General features: G+C 42.9%; 1 protein-coding gene across 1 annotated transcript in view; it reads right to left on the bottom strand.

Moving 5' to 3' along the window:
- Positions 1 to 9,220: 9,220 nt before the first annotated feature.
- EXT1 (exostosin glycosyltransferase 1) overlaps positions 9,221 to 19,802 on the bottom strand; it is a 128,299-nt gene continuing 117,717 nt past the window's right edge. The window contains exons 8-11 of the mRNA XM_026842889.1: positions 19,097 to 19,186; positions 15,220 to 15,380; positions 14,055 to 14,226; positions 9,221 to 11,536 (exon numbers count right to left, since the gene is read on the bottom strand). Of these exons, the coding sequence (XP_026698690.1) occupies positions 11,351 to 11,536; positions 14,055 to 14,226; positions 15,220 to 15,380; positions 19,097 to 19,186 (609 nt within the window). The 3' untranslated portion in view covers positions 9,221 to 11,350. The remainder of the gene's footprint in view (positions 11,537 to 14,054; positions 14,227 to 15,219; positions 15,381 to 19,096; positions 19,187 to 19,802) is intronic.

Raw genomic sequence — 19,802 nt, forward strand, 5'->3', positions numbered from 1 at the left:
AGGCCATTGCTGGAAAAATCTCAGGATGCAAAATAAATTGTCTGGGAACCTCAGGTTTTCAGCATTTCTGCACGCACACACACTCTTTCCTGCATGGCATGGTGGATTTGATAGCACCTTTCAGAGGTCACCTTGGCACTGACTTCACACTCCCACTGAGTTTGCCTTGTTGGGATCAGCAGTCAGGGCTCCAACCCTGCATAAATTCTGACAGTTTCCTTGGTTTGGTTTGATTGAAACAGCACAGCTGCTTTTTTCTGAGACCAAAAATCCAAGAAAAGTTGTTACAGTCTTGGAAAACTAAATAAGCAGTCAAGTTTGCCAGCTGCAGAATACAGTGAGACTTCACTCATTTGCATGGCATTAGTGCATATACACAAACCAGGCAGGCTGTCCTCAGAAAGTTCAAATCCAAGGGCTATGTGAAGGCTCAGATGTCTTCATTTACATGACACCCTGGGGATTACCTAATGCCAGAGCAGTGGAGATGTAAGAAAGGCAACACAGTCCCAGAAAGATGCTAGTTGTTAGGAAAGCTGAGTTCTCCTTGTCCTGGCATTGATTTGCTTTTTTTTTTTTTTTTTTTTTTTTCCCCCCTTGCTACTATAGTCAGGGAAGACGCTGAAGACCTTTGAGAACCTCTGAATCTACTTGCGAGACAACATCGGGCACTCCAACAGCTCCCTCTTGTCCAATTCTGCAGATTCCTGTCCCATGAACCAGGCAGCAGCGAGGTTTCTCTGCTACTCTCCACTCAGCCCAAGAGCTGAAGTTGTGAGCTTCTCTAATCTGTTTTACTGCAGATGATCTGGGCTAACCCCACAGGTGCTTTGGTCAGGAGCTCTGCAGGGATCCACAAGCTCTGTGCATGATGGGCACCTGCTGTGGACTTGCCCACTGCCATTTCCACCCCCACAGTGATTCTACTCCGGGGCAGCATGCTGAGAGCCTGCAAGCAGATGGAGAAATATCAGATGGAACCCAGACATCTCCTAAACTGATGCTGAGGACACAGGTAACCTCCAGATCAGCTGGAGCTGCAGTGTATGTCCATAATTGTAATGGAACTGGAACTCAACAGGCTAGAGGGGCCATGGCTTACAAGATTGGACCTCAAAAGTCTGCCCCTCTGTTATACAGGCATAATGATTTTGAAACATTTTTGTAAGTGGTTGTGACTGTGATAGTTATTGTTGTGTGTCACCATCAATCACTGTGCTTTTCCAAGCCTTCTCTTCATTTAGAGGTTAAATAGAATAAATGAGTGGAGCCATTTATTCATTACATATGCAACAAAATAAGGGGCTAAAAGCAGCCACTTCCAGTGCTCCCACCTACTCATACCAGTTCCAGAGCTTCTTCTACCTGATGTAATAAAAACCTACTCTTAAAGCAAATGCTTCACTGGAGGACCAGGAACACTGGCATCAACCCCTAAAGCTATCATTCGTCCTTGCAAAATGAGGATATTTATGAATACCCACTTTCTGTTTAGGAACAGTGAGATGCAGGGAGGTTAAATGGGTTTTTGCCTCAGAATACATAATTAGAACAGTTGGGAATAGGACCAAGAATCCTATCAACCAGTCCTCACTATATGAAAAACTGTTCCTCGGCACTTAGTACTGACAGTATTCCTCCAAATGTATCAGATTTGACTTCTGTTACTAGGGCCATAAAATCAATTCAGGGAGACTAAGCCCTATCTCCACCCTGTTCATCATGTCCCACTTCTGGTCTTATTCTGCACAGCAGCGCAGCATGCACAGCAACGCCACTGCACCCTCTCGATCGGCTTTGAGGGGAAGATTCAGTCCCAAGGTGACCTCAAGCTGTGCTCACACCAATGCCACACACCTAAAGAAGCTCACTGATCTCGTGGGACCACGGCCTGAGGCTCAGGGGAAGCATGGGGAAGCTTGCAATGATTTTGGATTTACTCCAGTGTTGCTGAGAGCAGAATCTGGCCCTGCTCTAAGAGAGGGCAAGAAAAGTATACATTGGATTTATTTGCCTTTGGAATGAACTAGACAGATTTCAATACTTAAGGGGATTGCATTTAAATCATCTGTGGATTTTGAAAACAACATTATTGCTTGGTATCACAAGCAATTCCCAATTTTCAGATCTTCCTGAGCTAGACTCAGTTTTAGTCCTAATAGCAACAATTCTATTACTGCTGCAAGGGAAATGGAATTGCAATGAACTGGTATACATTTTCCTTAAAAATTATAAAGTGACAAATGTTTTATTTCAGCTTCTCTTGAGGATTTGCTGGATATTAAAAATAATCTTAATGTAGTCACTGGTTGGCATTAACATAGTACTCTAACTGCCTGTTTCAGGGAAAGCAGAGGTTTGTGTGTTTTCTGTCAGCCTCTCTCACAAGCTGCTGCTCACGTTGTAAATGTGCTTTGTTATCTAGCAGGATCAAGACATCACTGAATAAAAAGGTATTGTAACTTCATGCTTTGAAAGTCTAATTCCACCCTTTTTCAGGCTCAAAACAATCCATTGTCTTCAACACAATCAAGAAGGATTTACACCAATCAAAGCGAGAGGAAAATCCATGTCCTCTTGCTGTATGGCCCTTCATTACTGTGTTTTAAATTCTTGGTTTTCAAATCCAATTTCAGATACTCTTAACTTGTCCATTTTCCTATTGTCTTCCCAGGTCCCTGATGCTCCATCAGTGGTAGCAATAGTGTGTATATGGCAGTCAGGCCACCGCTACATTATCTACTACATTGCACAGCCGGCTTAGGTGATGAGACAGCAAAATGGGGCAGATTTTCAGAAAAACCTAGTACTCACATAGGAAATCATGGTAGAACTAAAACTTGAAATTTTAAAAATATTTGACTAGTCCATTTCAGGCTTGTATTTTTTAAAGAGCACGGTTGCAGCAGATGCCTCTGTTTCTCCATCTCCAAGTCAAGATGCCATAAAAAGTCCTAAACTTTTCCTAAAAATTGAGGATATTTTCTGTCTTCTACAGGGCTACCAAATGAAAACCCCACTGGGGCTGCCACAGACCTCAGGATGCTTCATCATCGCAGGAACTCAATGTGGATGCCTTTTTGAAACAAAGGAAACCAAAAATGTATCCCTGTCGCCAGAAACTGGTCTGACTTGTGGTGTTTTCTGATTATGAATGAGAGCTCCTTCTAAGTAAAGAGAAAATGAGAAATTTGAAGGAAAGTATTTTACAGACTCAAAATTTTAGTTTCTGCTGCAGCTTCAAAAGCGTTGTGGGTTTTGTTTTGTTTTTTTTTTTTTTTTGCAGTCACTACCTCAGCATTATATTCTCCCTCTTGTGAAATTTCAGGAATGGCTTTATCTTATGTTTTCTGGAAAGAAAAAAAGCTGTTCCTTAATTCACTTCACCACCACCAGCAAAAGAATAGTTAATTACAGAAAGGAAACCGGGAGGAGCCCAAGCTGCACAGAGGAGCCACTGCAGCATGGAGCACCCATCCATCCTTAATGCGCAATAGAAATGCAGGTAATGTGCAAAATGAGCTACTCGGCACTAGCAGTACCTGGAGCAGGCAGCTCATAAAATCCACATACAGCCCTGAATGCCACGTAGAGAAACAGAAGTGTGGAATAAAGCACATCATGCAGCTACTAGAATGTCACCGTCACACTGCTCAAAATCTTGAGCAAAATCTGTTTCTCTCTGATAACATTGTGGATGCAATTAGCTAATAGCTTTAGAAAGGGAAAGCGGAGACTTGCTTCTGTTCTATCTGCTAATCACTTAAAAGACAAAACGAAATAAGGCACTGATTGGTGCCAACTCCCTTACCTGTCTCCATTCAAGTGATAGCACAGTGAGTTTCATTTCAAAAAAGCCCTCAAAAGTGCACTTAAAGTTGAACTGATTATGAGTTAAATATTTTGGGGCAGATCCTCAGTTCATGTAAGCAAGCAAGGTCCCAGGACCTCACAGACCTGGCTTTGGTTTATTCCAGCTAAGAATCAGTTTTTATTCCCAGTGTGGCAGGTTACCCAGCAAAACCGACACTCATCATGGGATTCCCCTCACCTAACAGGTCCAACACCGAGATTTCCAATGGAATGTTCTTCCTTTACAGACTGCTTTTCTATACAACAGAGATGAAGCAGGCACAAGTCTCCGAGGACCCCATTAATCTGATTTATTTTGGATTTGATCTCCACTGACATCACAGGCCACAAGGGGTGCACAGCAATAGCAGTGGGTTGGTTCAGCTCAGCATTGCACTTCTGAGGTGACTATCTTCATTTTCCCCACTTACCTTGTTTTGGTTCATATCATAGGGCAGCAGTGGAGCACACAAACTGGATCATTTTCAAATGCAACTAAGCTGGAAGGTGCAGACATAGATCTGATGCACTCCATCCCCACATCTAAATCGCCCCGTCCAAGATCTGTATAGCATGGAAGTCAGGTTTCAGACTACAGCTCTAGACCAGTTTGCCCATGCCAATTGCTGACGTTGACCACTGCCTTCTAGTAGCTCCTGTGGATATATCTATCTGCATTTAATTGAATGAATTTCACCCCAAGTTGTTTTGTACAATTAACATGGTGACAACCCAAGAATTCAAATGTTGAAGGAGTAGGAACACTGTTCTCAGATCATTTCCAGGGTAACAATTTTTTGCTCATTTTCTGGCAGGTAAGACCCCATAACCAATATCAAACACCAATGGCTGCTGGAATGCTCTGTTTTGGAGGAACCTATAATGACTCAGGACACCAGGAGCAGAGCACTCACCCACATCTTTCAGGCTCTTTCCAAGATACATCAGTCTTCTACGACTGGCAGATCAGAGGGGATGACAACATAAGGACCTCTTCATGCTCTGAACCCCAGAAGGAATGAGGCCAGCCTGGACATCTCTGATGGGAACGACTAGTGACTAATCCCTCACATTTATGGGCCATGATCCCGAGCCCATTGGTGTTATCAGGAACTTTTCCAGCATAGGATTCATTTTAGACTGGATATTAGGAAGCATTTCTTTCCAGAATGGGTTGTTAGGCGTTGGAATGGGCTGCCCAGGGAGGTGGTGGAGTCCCCATCCCTGGAGGGGTTTAAGAGTTGGGTTGACATAGCACTGAGGGATATACCGGAGTTGAGAACGGTCAGTGTTGGGTTAATGGTTGGACTAGGTGATCCTCAAAGTCTTTTCCAACCTTGATGACTCTGTGATTCTGTGACCAGATGTTGTTGGTACCTATACTGCAGGACCTGCAATTGGTGTCCTTGTCCTGTCAGCAGAGAGAAACCAGCACATGAGGTGCAACTTATCTCATGCTAAAGCCCATGTCTGAAATCAGTGAGGATAATCCCATCAATACTTTGTTCTGTCCACTGACTATGCAGGGAGACAGAGAGGTCCAGCTCTGACAGAGGGAGGAGTGCTTTGTAGGCATCTAGAGTTAGGTGGGATGAATGCAATCCTCTGTGACTGTGACAGGCTTCTGATAGCCCACCAACAATAGATATGGGTCAGTAAGTGAATACATTCTCAGCTTGCAGGGATCAGCCTTCCAAGGCCTCCAGGCGGGTGGAGAGATCATTTCTGAACATAAACATTTACAGTGACTCTGTCTAACAGTCACTGTTACCTACCAATGATTGTGTCACAACGCAGGGATACTGTCCTGCCATGCACGAGTGACACAGACTGAAGGTTTTTCTGCCCTCACGTAAGACAGTAAACACCTGCCAATGTTGCTGGACTAGTTACCACTGTGTATAGATGCTGTACCATGTATATTATCTATATAACAGACACAAGATATACATATAGCCATTGCTCAGTTCAAGCAGAGGATAAAGCAGATAAAAGAGACATTCATTTAACTATCCTGAACTTGAGACACATGGCAATCACGCTTCCCAATTTACATTTTTAAGAGCACAAGCAAGATGTGTTATTCTACCTTAAAAATAAAACCACACTGCAACAGAAATGTATGTCCTTTATTAACAACTTTTCAAAATAAATCTGAAGAAAAAAAGTCTTTGGTGACACTATCTATAAAAACAACCTATCTTAGATGGTAAACCTATGATGGTATACAGGTTAATGAAGTAAACCAAATTATATGGCTTTTCAATTTCTCATTCTCTCTTTTCCTCTCACTCACACACTTGCTTTAGGTTTAATTGCACCATGTTGTCAATAGTCAAACAAAGAGGGAGAAACACTTTAAAAAAGGATGTGGCATCACTATGAAAACATTGGTAATGCATTAGAAAATTTTTCTCAAAAATGTACATTTTATACAAAATAAGACTGTATTTTTTGTTTGCTTTTTTGCTTTACATTTGCCCACCTAAGAATTCCCATTTCTGGTTTCCATTCTCATCATCCAAACACTATACATATTTTCTTTCAAAATAAATATACAGGATTATGTACAAGGTCACAAGGCCCATTGGATCATCACTAATCCACTGTGAAATAGTCACTAAAAACATCATGAAAGAGTGGGGGGGAGCATCCCAAAGCATCTGATGAGTCCCATAACCCCTGATAATTAAAACTCCCCCTAATTTAACTCCAACTTAAAAAACGTGTGTGAAGACTGTTAAAACAGTGGTATAAAGGCCAGCTTGACTTAGTTTTAAACAAGGGTGAGATGTACAAAATTTTGGAAGATGTGGTTTTATTTCCAGTAGACACCAACTGAGACCCTGCGTGGGGCAGGTCCCTTTCTCAGAAGACCCCAGGCCCATCCCCGTGAAATCCCGCTAAAGCCCAGGGAAATGGCTCTATCAGGCTGATGCCCTTGAAGGCCACTTTTCTGCAACAGACAGCAGAGCCAGCCTGGAAAAAAAAAGAGCAGACCACCAATCCACTCCATGCTGTAAGAGGATGTTTAACTGGAGGAATTAATAAAATTGTTGTCATCAGTACAGATGTTAGGACAACCACTGAATAGACTTCTAGTTTCAATATGGGAGGAGAAAGAGGAGGACACTGGATTTTATAATAGGAACTTAAATACTTAAAAAAATACCCTAGTGTACTTCTAGCTGTTTCTTCATTGCTTCAGTGTCAAATGATTACTTCCATTCTTGAAATGACAACTTTTGGTAAATGAGCTATTTTAAAAGGCGCTCACTGGTGAAAGATTAATTTCTTTGTCAAAGTTGGCTCTAAAAAAGAACTGGCAATCTGAAATTGATCAAATCCATGATGTTTTCCAATGGAAAACATCAAAGCACTCAATAGCCATACATTAGCACACTAGTGTGTTCACTATGAAATTGCTACAAAGCTTGAACATTCACATCTACAAAAAGTTATGGTAATAATTATGTTTTTCACAAAATAGAAAGAGGGCAAATAAAATCTTGTACAGGCCCAAGGGACTGCAAGGAGAGCCAGGCACTTTCTATCTTGGAAGTTTGCCTCTATTTTTGTGTTGTGTTTTCCACATTATGAAACCCTCCTCCAGCAATTGATCTCATTCATATTATAACTGGGAAGGGTTTCTTTCTTTCTTTCTTCTTTCTTTTTTTTCCTTTAATAAATTCAGTTAAAAATTCATCAGTTCTCCCAAGTAAAAGTAATCCCTACTTTTATTCTGTTTTAATGGCATGGGATCTATTCACACTCATCCATCCATCTCACCCCTGATTAAATTAAGGTCAGTAACCTTTACGAAAGGCCACATGCGTAACACTCAGTCAAGTCATCAGGCATTCAAGTACCTGTAAAGTAAAGGCTAACATAGCCTGCTGTTAATGAAAAATAATAAAAAAAAAAACTACAAAAGGAGCAACAAGGAGTGAACCTTGTTTCAGCACCATCTGAATCAAGGGGGGGAGAAATAAAAGAATAAAGAACCATTAACTTGCACATGGACATGACAAAAGGGTGATTTCATTCACTAAGGAAACAACACAGCTCTATCCAACACTGATACACACGGGAGGTTTGGAAGCATGCCTACTGTTCTTAGGAGCGTTGGCTGGTAACGCCTGCATTGAATGTAACACACCGAATGTCTAAGCTGGATCTGTGTCCACTGCTTCCCCTGGGTCCCTGGGCCATGGACACGGAGACCAACGGCCCTTCTCCAGACTGGCCACGAGGCACATTCTTTCCTAGAGAGACAGCTATGCCTGGGTAACGTGATGCAAAGAGAATGCTCCTACCTATCCACATCCCTTCTAGAGCTAAGCCTTTCATTGTTACTTGCTTATTTAGCAATCTGTAAACAGAAAGGGCCTTGAATCAAATTGAGAGTGAGCTTTAGCACAGTCTCTTTCAGCCACCCCAAAAAGTGACGATAACAGAATGTCAAGCAGCTTAAAAGCTTGGCCTGACTCGCTGCATTCCGAAAATGGTTGGCTACTCTCTTTTTTACTAAAAACCCAACCAATGTGCCCCAAAATGGCACTAACTAAAACCCAAGCAGAACTGTAATTCTTGGTTTTGTAGGGTCCCATCTTTCCCTCTCCCACTCCACTCTTGCTAGCTACAGACCATTAATTGTTTCCCAGAGGTTCAGATGCTGCTGTGGACACATCCACACGCCCTTCTGCAAACCAGGACATGAGCAAAGAGCAAGCCCTGCCAACCTCATCCAGTGTTCACCACATTCTCCAAAAAACAAGTCTAAGGAGAAGGTGCCTGAAAGGAGAAGCCCTGAAAGAGCTGCCTGATCTCCAAAAGGAAAAAGTCGCATGGGAGCTGCTGAGCCATACACTTTGGAAAATGAAACCACTGGACTTTACCTTCTCCCATAGATCAGCAAGCACAGACCCGAGAGCACAGGGAAGTGAGCTTCAGGTTTTTATGGCATACAGGGAGCTGAATTATCAGCTCACCCTACAAAGACAGGACCATTTCCTGCTCCCCTTCCCTCCCTGGCCATGCCTACCTACTCTTACCTCTTTACACATCTCTTTACATGCTGATTTAATTCTCTAAAAGGGCATTAAAAAATCCAGTAAATCACTGGACAGTTTTCCAGCATGGAAGAAGGTGTCAGGCAAGACAGTGTGGCCAGGGGCTGGGGAGAGCAATGGGCATGGGGGAAAAAGTGGCACCTCTTCCTTTCAGCAGCATATGTCACTAGGTGCAGTCTCACACATGTACTGGCAGGTTTCTTTGAAGATTTGGTTCAGATTTACAAGGGCATGTAGTGAGAGGGCAAGGACTAATGGCTTTAAACTGAGAGAGGGTAGATTCAGATTAGATACAAGGAAGAAATCCTTTACTGTGAGGGCGGTGAGACGCTGGCACAGGTTGCCCAGAGAAGCTGTGGCTGCCCCCTCCCTGGCAGTGTTCAAGGCCAGGTTGGACGGGGCTGTGAGCAACCTGGGCTAGTGGAAGGTGTCCCTGCCCATGGCAGGGGGGGTGGAACTAGATGAGCTTTAAGGTCTCTTCTAACCCAAACCATTGTATGATTATATGATTCTAACATAAAATGTCAGGAACCTGATGTTCCTGCCCTAACTTGCTGTGCTCTGTTCAAATATTGCAATACATACTCAAAGCTAAGCATTCTTTGCAAGTCTTTACATGTCAGGTTGTATACAAACTTATAGCAAAATATGTACTTTGCACTTTTACAGCAACTTCCTGTTTAGGGATTCTGATCTTACCAGCAAGAGAAATTATTTAGCTTCACAGCATTCGCTGTACAACCAGTACCTATTACAAATGAGGAAACTGAGGCATGCCTCGGTTATGGGAGTTGCTTAAAGCTGTGTAATAAATTGATGCCTGAGCCTGAACGAAACTGGCAATAATTCGGGTCCACCCTTCCTAGCACTATAGCTACTCTTCACCCCTGCTACCGGACTGCCTTTTTACAAAGGAATGAGGTATAGAAAGGCTTGCTGGTCTTCTGGGCATCGGCATTAAACCCTCTAGCTGTGACTTTAACAGAGCTCTTGGGGGTGACGATTGTTATAGAGTACCCCAAATGCCCCTCATCAAAATGTGAGAGTTCGAAGTGGTTTTAAAGTGCTTATTTTCTTAGCAAATTGGAATGGCATCTTTCTGACCCACATCACTGCTTTTGTTATCATCCTTCAATGTAAAGAAACACATAAATAATAAAAGCACTACAGCAAAATAAACAAGTGGAATATTTCAATTTTAAAATACTTTCATTTGAAATGCTAAACCCATTTTGGAGCATGAGCAATGCCAGTATTTCAGGGGCAGGTCTTTTGTCCAAGTTAACCTGCTCCAAGTATGCCTGGGAGCACCCACTGCCACTGGAACCCTGTGTCTGACCATATCCTTTACTTGAGGCGTCAGACTTCTAGGAAGGAATTTCTTCACTTATTTGCACTTCCAAAAAAAAAGAAAAGAAAGAGAAGCCCATGCTTTGATTTCAAATAAACCAATCTGTTACAGGCCAAATTTCTGTGTTGCAAGCAGTAACATGCTTTCTTTTTTTCCATCAACACCCCTTTTGCCCTCAGAACAAAGCTATTTCTAGAAATTGAGCTGCTGCGGCCAAGCGGCCAGCACTGCCCCCAGGCAGCAGGGACTGGCGCAGGCTGCACGTGTCCCACACGGCTGCTCCTGTGATGCTCGCCCACGGCTGGGATGTTCAGGATGTACTTCTCCTACCAGAATACACAACCGGCACTGCACCCCTGCTGTGCATAAAGCCCTCCCTGTGCTCCACATCACCGGTTTGCTCCTTGGCAGTAGTGTTCCTCTCTCCCTTCACGGCAAGGCTGACTGCTTTTAAAAATGGGGTCCCCAACCAGAAGGATCTATGCTCTTGCCTGGTTCATTGGAGCTTCTCCAGTTTTCCATCCATCCAAAGGAGTGGACACTACTGGCTTAGGGAAAACTAAGAAAAAAAAAATGAAAAAGTCAGCAGTAAATGAGAAATGTTACTACTTCAGCTCTGTCCTGCTTGTGCTCAGATTGTTTCTGAACCTGCTGCATTTTCTCCCCATGAGATTCAAGCATTTAACTTCAGGGGAAAATGAATGAAAATTGCATTGACAATCAAATGCATGAAAGAAAGAAACGGCAGCTTTGAAATATTCACAACCAACACAATTTTGATTAAAGAAAGAACTCTGTTTTTAATAGGTTTTTTTTTTGATCATTAAAAAAGTTTAAACCTGCATAGCAATCATTTCAAAAATAATTATTTAATGTTCCATAATGAAACTGTACACGACCTAGTCTTGAGCGACAAGAAGCCTGCCAGGCGGTTCGACACAGTCCGGAGCAGTGCAGCCCCGGCGCCGGGTCACCGCTCATCGGGTCGGGCGCTGGCTGTCGGCGGCACAGTCTGGCTCCACACACTGGCGGCCGTGCGGGGCGGAGGGCGGCTCGGCCCCCTCAGCAGCGCTCCTCAGAGTCGTTCAATGTCTCGGTACTTCTTCCTCAGGATGGAGACCTGGTCTTTAAAGAGGACAGGATCGAGCCTCATCTGAGAGTGGATCAGCGGCATATAGCCAAACCAGCTGGCGAAAGTGTTCATGCAGCTCTGCCGCTGGGCAAAGTGGTCGGGGTCGGCCCAGCGCGAGGCCCGGGACGTCTGTGTGGAGAGGAGAGCAGAAATCAGATGTTGACCATGACACAATGAAAGGGCGGGAAATGGCGGGCGCTGAGTCTGGGCTGACACCATGCTGGGGGGTGGAGCGGGGGGCTTGAGAGCACGTGGCTCTGAGGTAGCTGAAATCTGCTCAGCTGGGGTTTCAAACCAGAAGGACACCCAGCCCACAGCGGGAGCTGGCGATGGCGAGCTGGCCACCTCCGGCCTTTGAAACGATGCTGAGGGCAGCGCGGCACGGCAGCCCGAGTTCAGCCACGAGCCAGCCTGACCTGGAGCATGACACCTCCGAAAGCCTGACAGCACCCTGCTTCTCCCCATCCCTCACTCTTTTATAAACCCTCAAGCTATTCCAGAGATAGAACAAGTCTTCAAAAAACACCAGGCAAGACAAGAAGGCCACTGCTTTCCACTGGAGGTGCACACCCTAAGGACAGCTGCTGCCCACAGCCTTCAGCCACAGGAGGAAAACACACTGAAATTATGGTTTCTCAGGTCAAAACCACACTTTTGCAGTCCAGATCTGCAGAAATTTATACAAAAGTAATTTCAACCAGCTTGAAACTGAGCTCAGCAGAAGTCTTTATGTGCTTGGCATTACTCATGTGTGTAGATGTCCTGCAGGAAAAAGCAGGGTGCACCAGTTGAGGCCAGTGCATAAGACAGTACCATCCTACAGATGGAGAAAATTAACTGAAGTTCTACATTAGATCATGTTAAGCTCTGACCTGGTCTTTGACCATGGTCTTTGCATTCATACATGCAAAATACTGTGGCCTGCAAAGTTCAGAGCAGCTGTAATTCTGATGAATGTCCATTGAAACTCAGCACCTCTGGAAAAATAAGGCACTAACAGCTTTGAAGCAGCTATTATTCTCTACCTGTACTTAAACTACATGTATAAACATAATAAAAGTCTTATTTAAGATAAAGTATGAATGCTGAGTACCTAAGATTTTTTTTGCGCCAGTTGTCATGCATCTCTCTATAGCACTTACTTTTCCACTATACCTTAAAATAAAAGAAAATTAATAAATTCAAAGTATGTTAATTAAAACTTGAAGAAACTGATAAAGTCGGGTACTTGCCAAATGAATGTGGTATCAGACTTGATCTTTGTCCAAGGCCTGTCCAGTTTAGCTCAAGCGTTAGGTCATAATGTGCATTGATTACAGACTTGATTATACCAAGCCACTAAAGAGCAAGCAAAAGCTTGTTTCTAGAGGATTATAGCAGGCATTCTGGCCATTAACAGTGAATTTCCATAGGACTATTAATCTCTGTCACAACACTGAGGTTATGTTAATTTTTTATTTGTCTTTCAAGGAATTATGAACATGGTCCATTACATTTCCCAAAGCTGCAGGAACAACTTGTCTTTAGGAGAGAGTTATAGTTCATGGCTGACTCAAATCACCCACGCTCTGAGAAGAAAAATGAATGTTCAGACTTTGCCAAACAGCCAAAGCACGCCCTGTGGAGAGGTGAAGCTCAGACTGGAAGTAATAGGTACTTTCTGGATGGCACCTTCTTGTTCACAGAAGGTCTCATGGGTACCCAGATGAGTCAGAATTGCTGAATTACTACCTATACCTCAGATGAAAGCGCAGTGGCATACAGATAAGGGAGTCTACAAACTGGCATGGCCACTCCCCAGTCAAAGATCCAAGTAATGCTAATAGAAGAAAATGTGAGGGGAAAATAGAGGGCCACTTCTTTCTCCTGCCCCCTAGTAATCCTGGTACTGTTTGTAGTGTAGATTACAGACACTGTGGCAGCACAACTGGGAGGCTGTTTAGGACTTGTAGGTCTTGCAGGACTTGCTATTCTTCCCATCGCTTGTTCACATAGGAGGAAAAGTGCCCCCAGGTTGCCACGTATCCCTGTTACTGGAAGGTATATCTGTTTCTCCAATGACAGAGTGCTTATGCAGTAGCTGGAAGAGTCTCTAAAGCAAGCATTTCATGGCTGCTAGTGAGTGATGGTGTCACCATGGGACAAAATGTTCCTTGTGGGAAACACACTTGAATATCATAAATTACCTCTGTTGTGACAGTCCAGTGACAGTCCAGTGTCAGTGCTTGAATCATACTGTATACTTTAAAATAGCCCGGTACATTATATTCTTCAATAATAATGAAAAAAAACCACCCCTACTTCTGCTTCTAGCATTCCATGACTAGGTCTTAGGTCTAGAAGATTTAATCAGAAAACTGGAGTTTAATTGAAATTTGGTCACCACAATCATGAGTTCCATGAGTTTGGGATCACCACGAATAACACTGTGTGAGAAAACTATGAAGAGATGCTGTCATCTACAGTAGATGTTTATGATTTCTCCTTTTGGATTTTCCTTCATTATAACAAGCATATCTAAAGTCTACTAACAGTTCTACTAAACTGAAAAAAAATAGAATTGTATCACTCTGTAAGCCTAACCTAGAAGTCAAACCATTATGTTATCAATACATCCCAACTGCTAAAACATGCTGTGGATACATACCTGTCCCATCATGGTCTCCTTATACTGTTTTTTCTGTGTTACTTTGATTGGAGGCAATTTTGTCACAGCTGACACCAAAAAATTCATTAGAATGTCCTCACAATTGGCCAGTTGGTCCACCATATTCTTTAGGCTGGCAGGCAGGTAATGAGTGTACAGGTAGTGATAATATCTGGAAATCAACAGCAGTGTTATTAATACCAGTCACTGGGCTTTCAGGGACTACAAACTCCAGGAAATTTCTATCTCAGCTGAGTCACAAGTTATGTACCCAACTCTGGATATATCACTTCCATTCTTTGGTCTCATCCTCCAACAAGAAGGGAGAAGAAATCAGTATCTCATCAAGACAGTAAATAGTGCTAATGGAGAAACAAAACAAATGCCTTTTTTGTAACTAGGTTGAAAGAAATAATAATACTGATACCTAAGTATCAAGATAATGAAGGAGTAGGAAAGAGAGCACTACATTGCTATGATGTGATAGATGACATTGATAAATTCATCCCCCAACTCTTTTTTCAAAACTGTTCAGTTGGAGAGAACTCTATTAAACTGGCCTACTACTGTCCTTATTGTTGAAATTATTCTCCTTTGGGCCTATATCATTCCTTATGGCCTGTCTTCTCCTTTGTGGGGATGTGGATTAGGCACTCCGGAATTTGTTGACTTTCTCCTAAAATCTAGAGAGGTCCTTGGTCTGCTCAAATCCTAACAACAGCGGTTTTCTCCAACACGCTGCAATAAGCTGACCTGTGATGTGTCCACTGTACTGCATTTCTAGAAGACTTTGCAGTCTGCAGCTGTCAGCCAACACATACCCAGAGCTGGTCTGGAAGCAACCTCCTTTCTGCTGTGCTACAGGCCATTCAGCAGAGCAGCTTAATGAATTCGGGAACTCTTTGAAGTGTGTAATTCCTGATGTTAAAAAGAGCAGTCCGACTGCCTCAAAATACAAGTGACTTCAAAGAGACCCAACAAGCACAGTAATGATTACCAGATCCCCAGAGCTAAACCAAGAACTTAAATTATTACCCCATAAAAAGTAGACCCATTTATTATCTTCCCATTTTTTCTCCTCCCCGGAAGAATGTCTTCACACCCCCACCCCCTTCACTATTTTGTTTCATACAGAAGGAGGACAGCAGATGCTCTGGGTTCTTACTTGTGGTAAATAGCAGCTCCTGTCAATACCATGGAATAGTCATTAGTCCATTTGGAGGTATACCCCCACCTCTCCTTAGTGTTGTCCCAGAAGTGACTGCGAGCAGGGTATCCTACAATCCTCTCTGGAAAACTCTGCCAAACTGTAAAGGCAAAATCCACCTGCGGACAAAAGCACAGGCCAAATGAATACCGAAACTGTTTCAACAAATGTCAACAAAACAAAATATTACCTTGCCACTAATTCGTAATTCAGAATCTTGGAACTGTTGCAAAACATTTAATTCTATGTATTCATCAGTAAATTAAACTGACTGCTTGACATTTTGCCCTATAATTATGCACATTTTAATGGTTCCTGTTAAAAGGAGTCTAGAGCATCACAGCATTACATTAACATTTTCAAGCTTGCCCTTTACATATCAAACCTTTTCAAGTTACAGAAAGAATGGGTGTAGGTGCATGTATTTATACTTAGATGCAATAGAGTGGTAATAGCTCTGTGGTAAAATGAATCTTCTGTACATCTTTGTGCATCTCACCTACCATTTCAGCACTGTTAACACAAAGCTTGGAAAATCAGGAGTCAAACACCTTAAATTATAAGGGTAGCCCAGGGAGATTAAAACAGGCAATCAATGGTGAGTCGTTTTATGTCTTCCATCCATTCTGAGCCTTTGAGGACCATGCAGGTCATACTTTTAAGACTGTCTCCATGACCTGACCAAGAGCATTAAACATATAGCTTAATAAAGAGGAAGATAAGATTCCCATGGAGTTAAATGGCTTTAAAAGCCTATACTTTAAGAAAAATGCTTGAGACTGTATGAGCCACAAGATGTCAAATGCTGCCAATAGTGTTTTTCATGTTTGATTGTCTTGCTGTGCCTATTTTAATAAATTTCTGAGAGTTCAGAAGGTGATAGGACATTGCTATCCCAGGACCCCAAAACAAATCCTGACGACACTAGGAAAGGGTTGATTTGGATAGTTTGCAGAAGTCTCGTTAGCACTAGATTTGAGAGGGATTTGGTAAAAATACATATGGAAATATTTTTATCACTGTAAAGTTAGTTGGCAGTCCCTCCACTTCAATTCAGATTTTGGACCTCAAGCGAGACTGAAATTTTAAAAAGACTTAAAGACAATTTTAATTGTCCCAGTCAAACCCAAGAAAATGAGGGCTTTGTTTCTGCACTGCACACCAAGTTCCCTCCAGTACCAGAGGGACCTAAAACTTTGCTCAAAAATTCTTGAAAAGCTTTCCAAGAACCCAGCCAAAGTCAAGGGTGCAGAGGTTAGATAAAGAATAGCTGCTCTGAGAACAGTCACATTTTGTGTGATTACTGTCAGACTTCTCACATTTACAAGTGTTTTTATGAAACAGAAGAGTTGCACATGTACTGGAACACAAAGTTAGGGACTGGTTATTTTCTTTCAAGTTGCCTCAAGGAATCTGAGGTCAACTAGAAAGACAATGTGCACAAACCAGTTACCGTTGTGATAGTTCTGATCTCATCCAAATCAATACCACATGAAAGAACTAAAGGGTTTTTTTCCCCTGTAAAGGCCTTTCCCATAAAACGTGACATCTGTTTTCTTTAGAGAAGTCTGAGAATCTCAAACTTAACTAAATAATAAAGCAGCTGCACTCAGTGCCCTCAGTTGTGCTTTCAAGTATCTGTCCTTGTACCAGGGAGATGCACTAAAGCAACTACCCTAACAGAAAACTCCCCTTATTAAAAAAAACCCCAACAAACAGTCTTCATGCTATATCATTTCCACCAGCATTACCACTCACCTGACCAACCAGGCTGCCAGTTTCTTAAACTGCCATATCACTTCTGACCCATGCTGATTTCTAATTACTTCCCACGCAAACAAACCTCTGAGCATGTGACACAACTCCTCTCAAAAGAGCAATTATGCACTGTTCTGTTGTGAACGGAAAACCTTTACTATGCTAGAGCTGGACAGAGTGGAGGATGTGACTGGTGACTGCTCCTCTCAATAGGAATGTGATTGTGTTTGACCACATTTCTAAACTGTCTTTTCTGGGCCCTGAAGTTTTGTCACAGCCATCCATGAACAGCTAGTTTCAAGGTAAGTTTCACACCACATATTTCATGTCAGTGTCTCAACATGCTGTTTCTTTGCGTAAGCCATATGATGGGGGAATTGAAGCAACAGAAAGGTGCCAGTTCTTCACAGAGAGCCACCAAAGAGAGCTACTGACACTGGCACTCCAGCAGAGACACACCAAAGCTGCAAGGTGGGTGCTAGCAAGAGCTGGCCAACTGGTTCTCACTGCAGCACACGGGCCACGGGGCTCATAGAGCCAATATCCACCGTGCAAACACGCAACATTGGCTGCAAGCTGCTCACAGCAGGAAAGAAGCCACAAATAAATGTGTATGTTGTCTCACACAACAACAAATATTTGTGTTTCAGAATGTTTAGGGTAAAACACGGCCAAGCCGAATGAGAAACATAATTTATTTCGTACTTCTTCCAAAAGCCTGAATGACTCTAAAGTTTGGATGATGACTAAATACCAGTTAAAACAAAATAAAGCCTCAAATCCTTATGGAATCCAGAGGCTGGATTGCTGTAAATGCCACCTCAGGGCAATGAAGTCCCTGAGAGGTCTTACCATGGCCCCCAGGGCAGCTAGGACAGGACCCTTCATCCTGAGCAACACCCTGCTTAGTAACTCCAGCCCTAGGATAAATGTCTTTTATTGGTTTGGGGTTTTTTTGGACATTCAGGGCTTTGCACAGAAGTGCTTTAGCAGCAGCTATATCTTCCTCATCTAGCAGAAACTACCAAGGTATGATCTTGGTATCAAATAGGTTCAATGCTAACTACTTCTTCCATCTGTGCAGCAGAAGAGGGCTATCGTGGCTCCTTCTGGAGGAGTCTAACCACAGCACAACAAATCCATACTGGAGAGAAAGGCAGTTGCAACCTCATTCATGTAAAACAAATTTAGTGACATCTTAGGGTATACAGTGGTGACTGGCGACTAATGTTAGGCATTTCTTCTATGTTTTTCACTGACATATAAGCAGTGGTAGAAAGATCCCCATCACTGACAAAAAAGCATTTTTATAAAGGTGAAGTGGGGAGAAGGGAATGGCCATGAACGTGGGAAAAAAAAAAGGGAAAACAAAAGGAAATCGAGTTTTTCAAGCTATTCCCTGTTCATCATTAATAATGTATTTCCCAAATATTGCACTCTATATAATCTGTCATCAGTTTCCCCTGTGGTTCTCAGGAAGAGGTTCCAGAAATCAATACTCATCCCAGTTGTAAAAATTGGTTTTCTACAGTATTTTTCTTTTCTTAGCACTATCTTGCTCTTGGCACAAACACTCCAACACCTAAACTAGGCATGATCTCCAATTTTATGGGGCAACACAATGGTAAGAAAACATTCCTCAGTGAAATCCTGCACTAGGGCTGCAACGTTGTCTTTTGTAGCGACAGCAGTCCCCTTCTGCTGACACCCCTTCCTTCCCCACCTACGCCCTACTGATAAAGTGTGTGGGGAGTGAAAGCTACCCCAATCAGAAAAGTGAGAACAGTGTATTAAAGCTGACTGCTCTTGGCTGCCTACACCCGCCTGCAGATATGTTACTAAAATAATAAAGAACGGAAGAACCATATGCTAATGATGAGCCAATTAACCAGGGCGCAAAGCTCCTCTGATGGCAGGCAGTGGCAGGGTTGCTGAAACAAGTGCAACACGTTAAATCTGAGGAGTGTAGCAAGAAATCTTGTAGCATTTGCTCACTGGCAAATCCAGAAGAAGAGCCTATCTGCTGTGCTTAGGCTGAGCTTAGGAGCCAGACACCCAAGACAAGAGAGACCCTTACCTCAGTGGTTGAAAGCACGGTGTCCTCATCCAGGCTTAGCACTGCATCTGTCACTATGTTGTCATAGGGTAGGAAGCGACTGCTCATAACCTGTGGGTATCCAAGGCAGAAACAGGATGAAATAAATCACTTGAAGAACTACTTTCCATGGGAAATACTCCATTTTATTCCTCACTCTTACTTCCTCTTGTCTGAGGCACACCACATATCTCTGTCTGATGGAAAGGACCCTTCAGCTCAAGAGTGAAAGACTGTCATTTTCATCAGCCCAGCAGTCAGCCTACACATTCCACCTGAGGACTAATTTCTGAACAGACCTCCCTCTTTGGAGCAGGCTGCTTTCCTTTGTGACAAACTGCAATGGTCCGTACTGAGAATTAGATGTACCTACAGCTTCTATAGGGAGGACATTTTCCCTGGTCGCTAGGACTGTCTCTCAGCTCTCATATGGGGTGTGAGGATCAAAAATAATGAAAGCTGGGAAGGACTCTGCAGCTTTCATAAGGTTACACAGCTGGGAAGCCAAGTAGTCCAAGCTGTGTGTGAAGGACATTATGCTACCAGGACAGTTCCCCTATAAGTGGTACAGCTCCATCTCTGTGCATTGCTGCTGTATCCACAGGGAGCTGCTGCCAAGTGGTGCAACATTCTCCATCAGAAAAGGAGAATATGCTAAAGAACATGTGCATCAGTTGAGCCTTACCTG

This window comes from Athene cunicularia (genome assembly GCF_003259725.1).
Source record: "Athene cunicularia isolate RWA chromosome 2 unlocalized genomic scaffold, athCun1 chr2_part1, whole genome shotgun sequence".
Classification (NCBI taxonomy): Eukaryota; Metazoa; Chordata; class Aves; order Strigiformes; family Strigidae; genus Athene; species Athene cunicularia.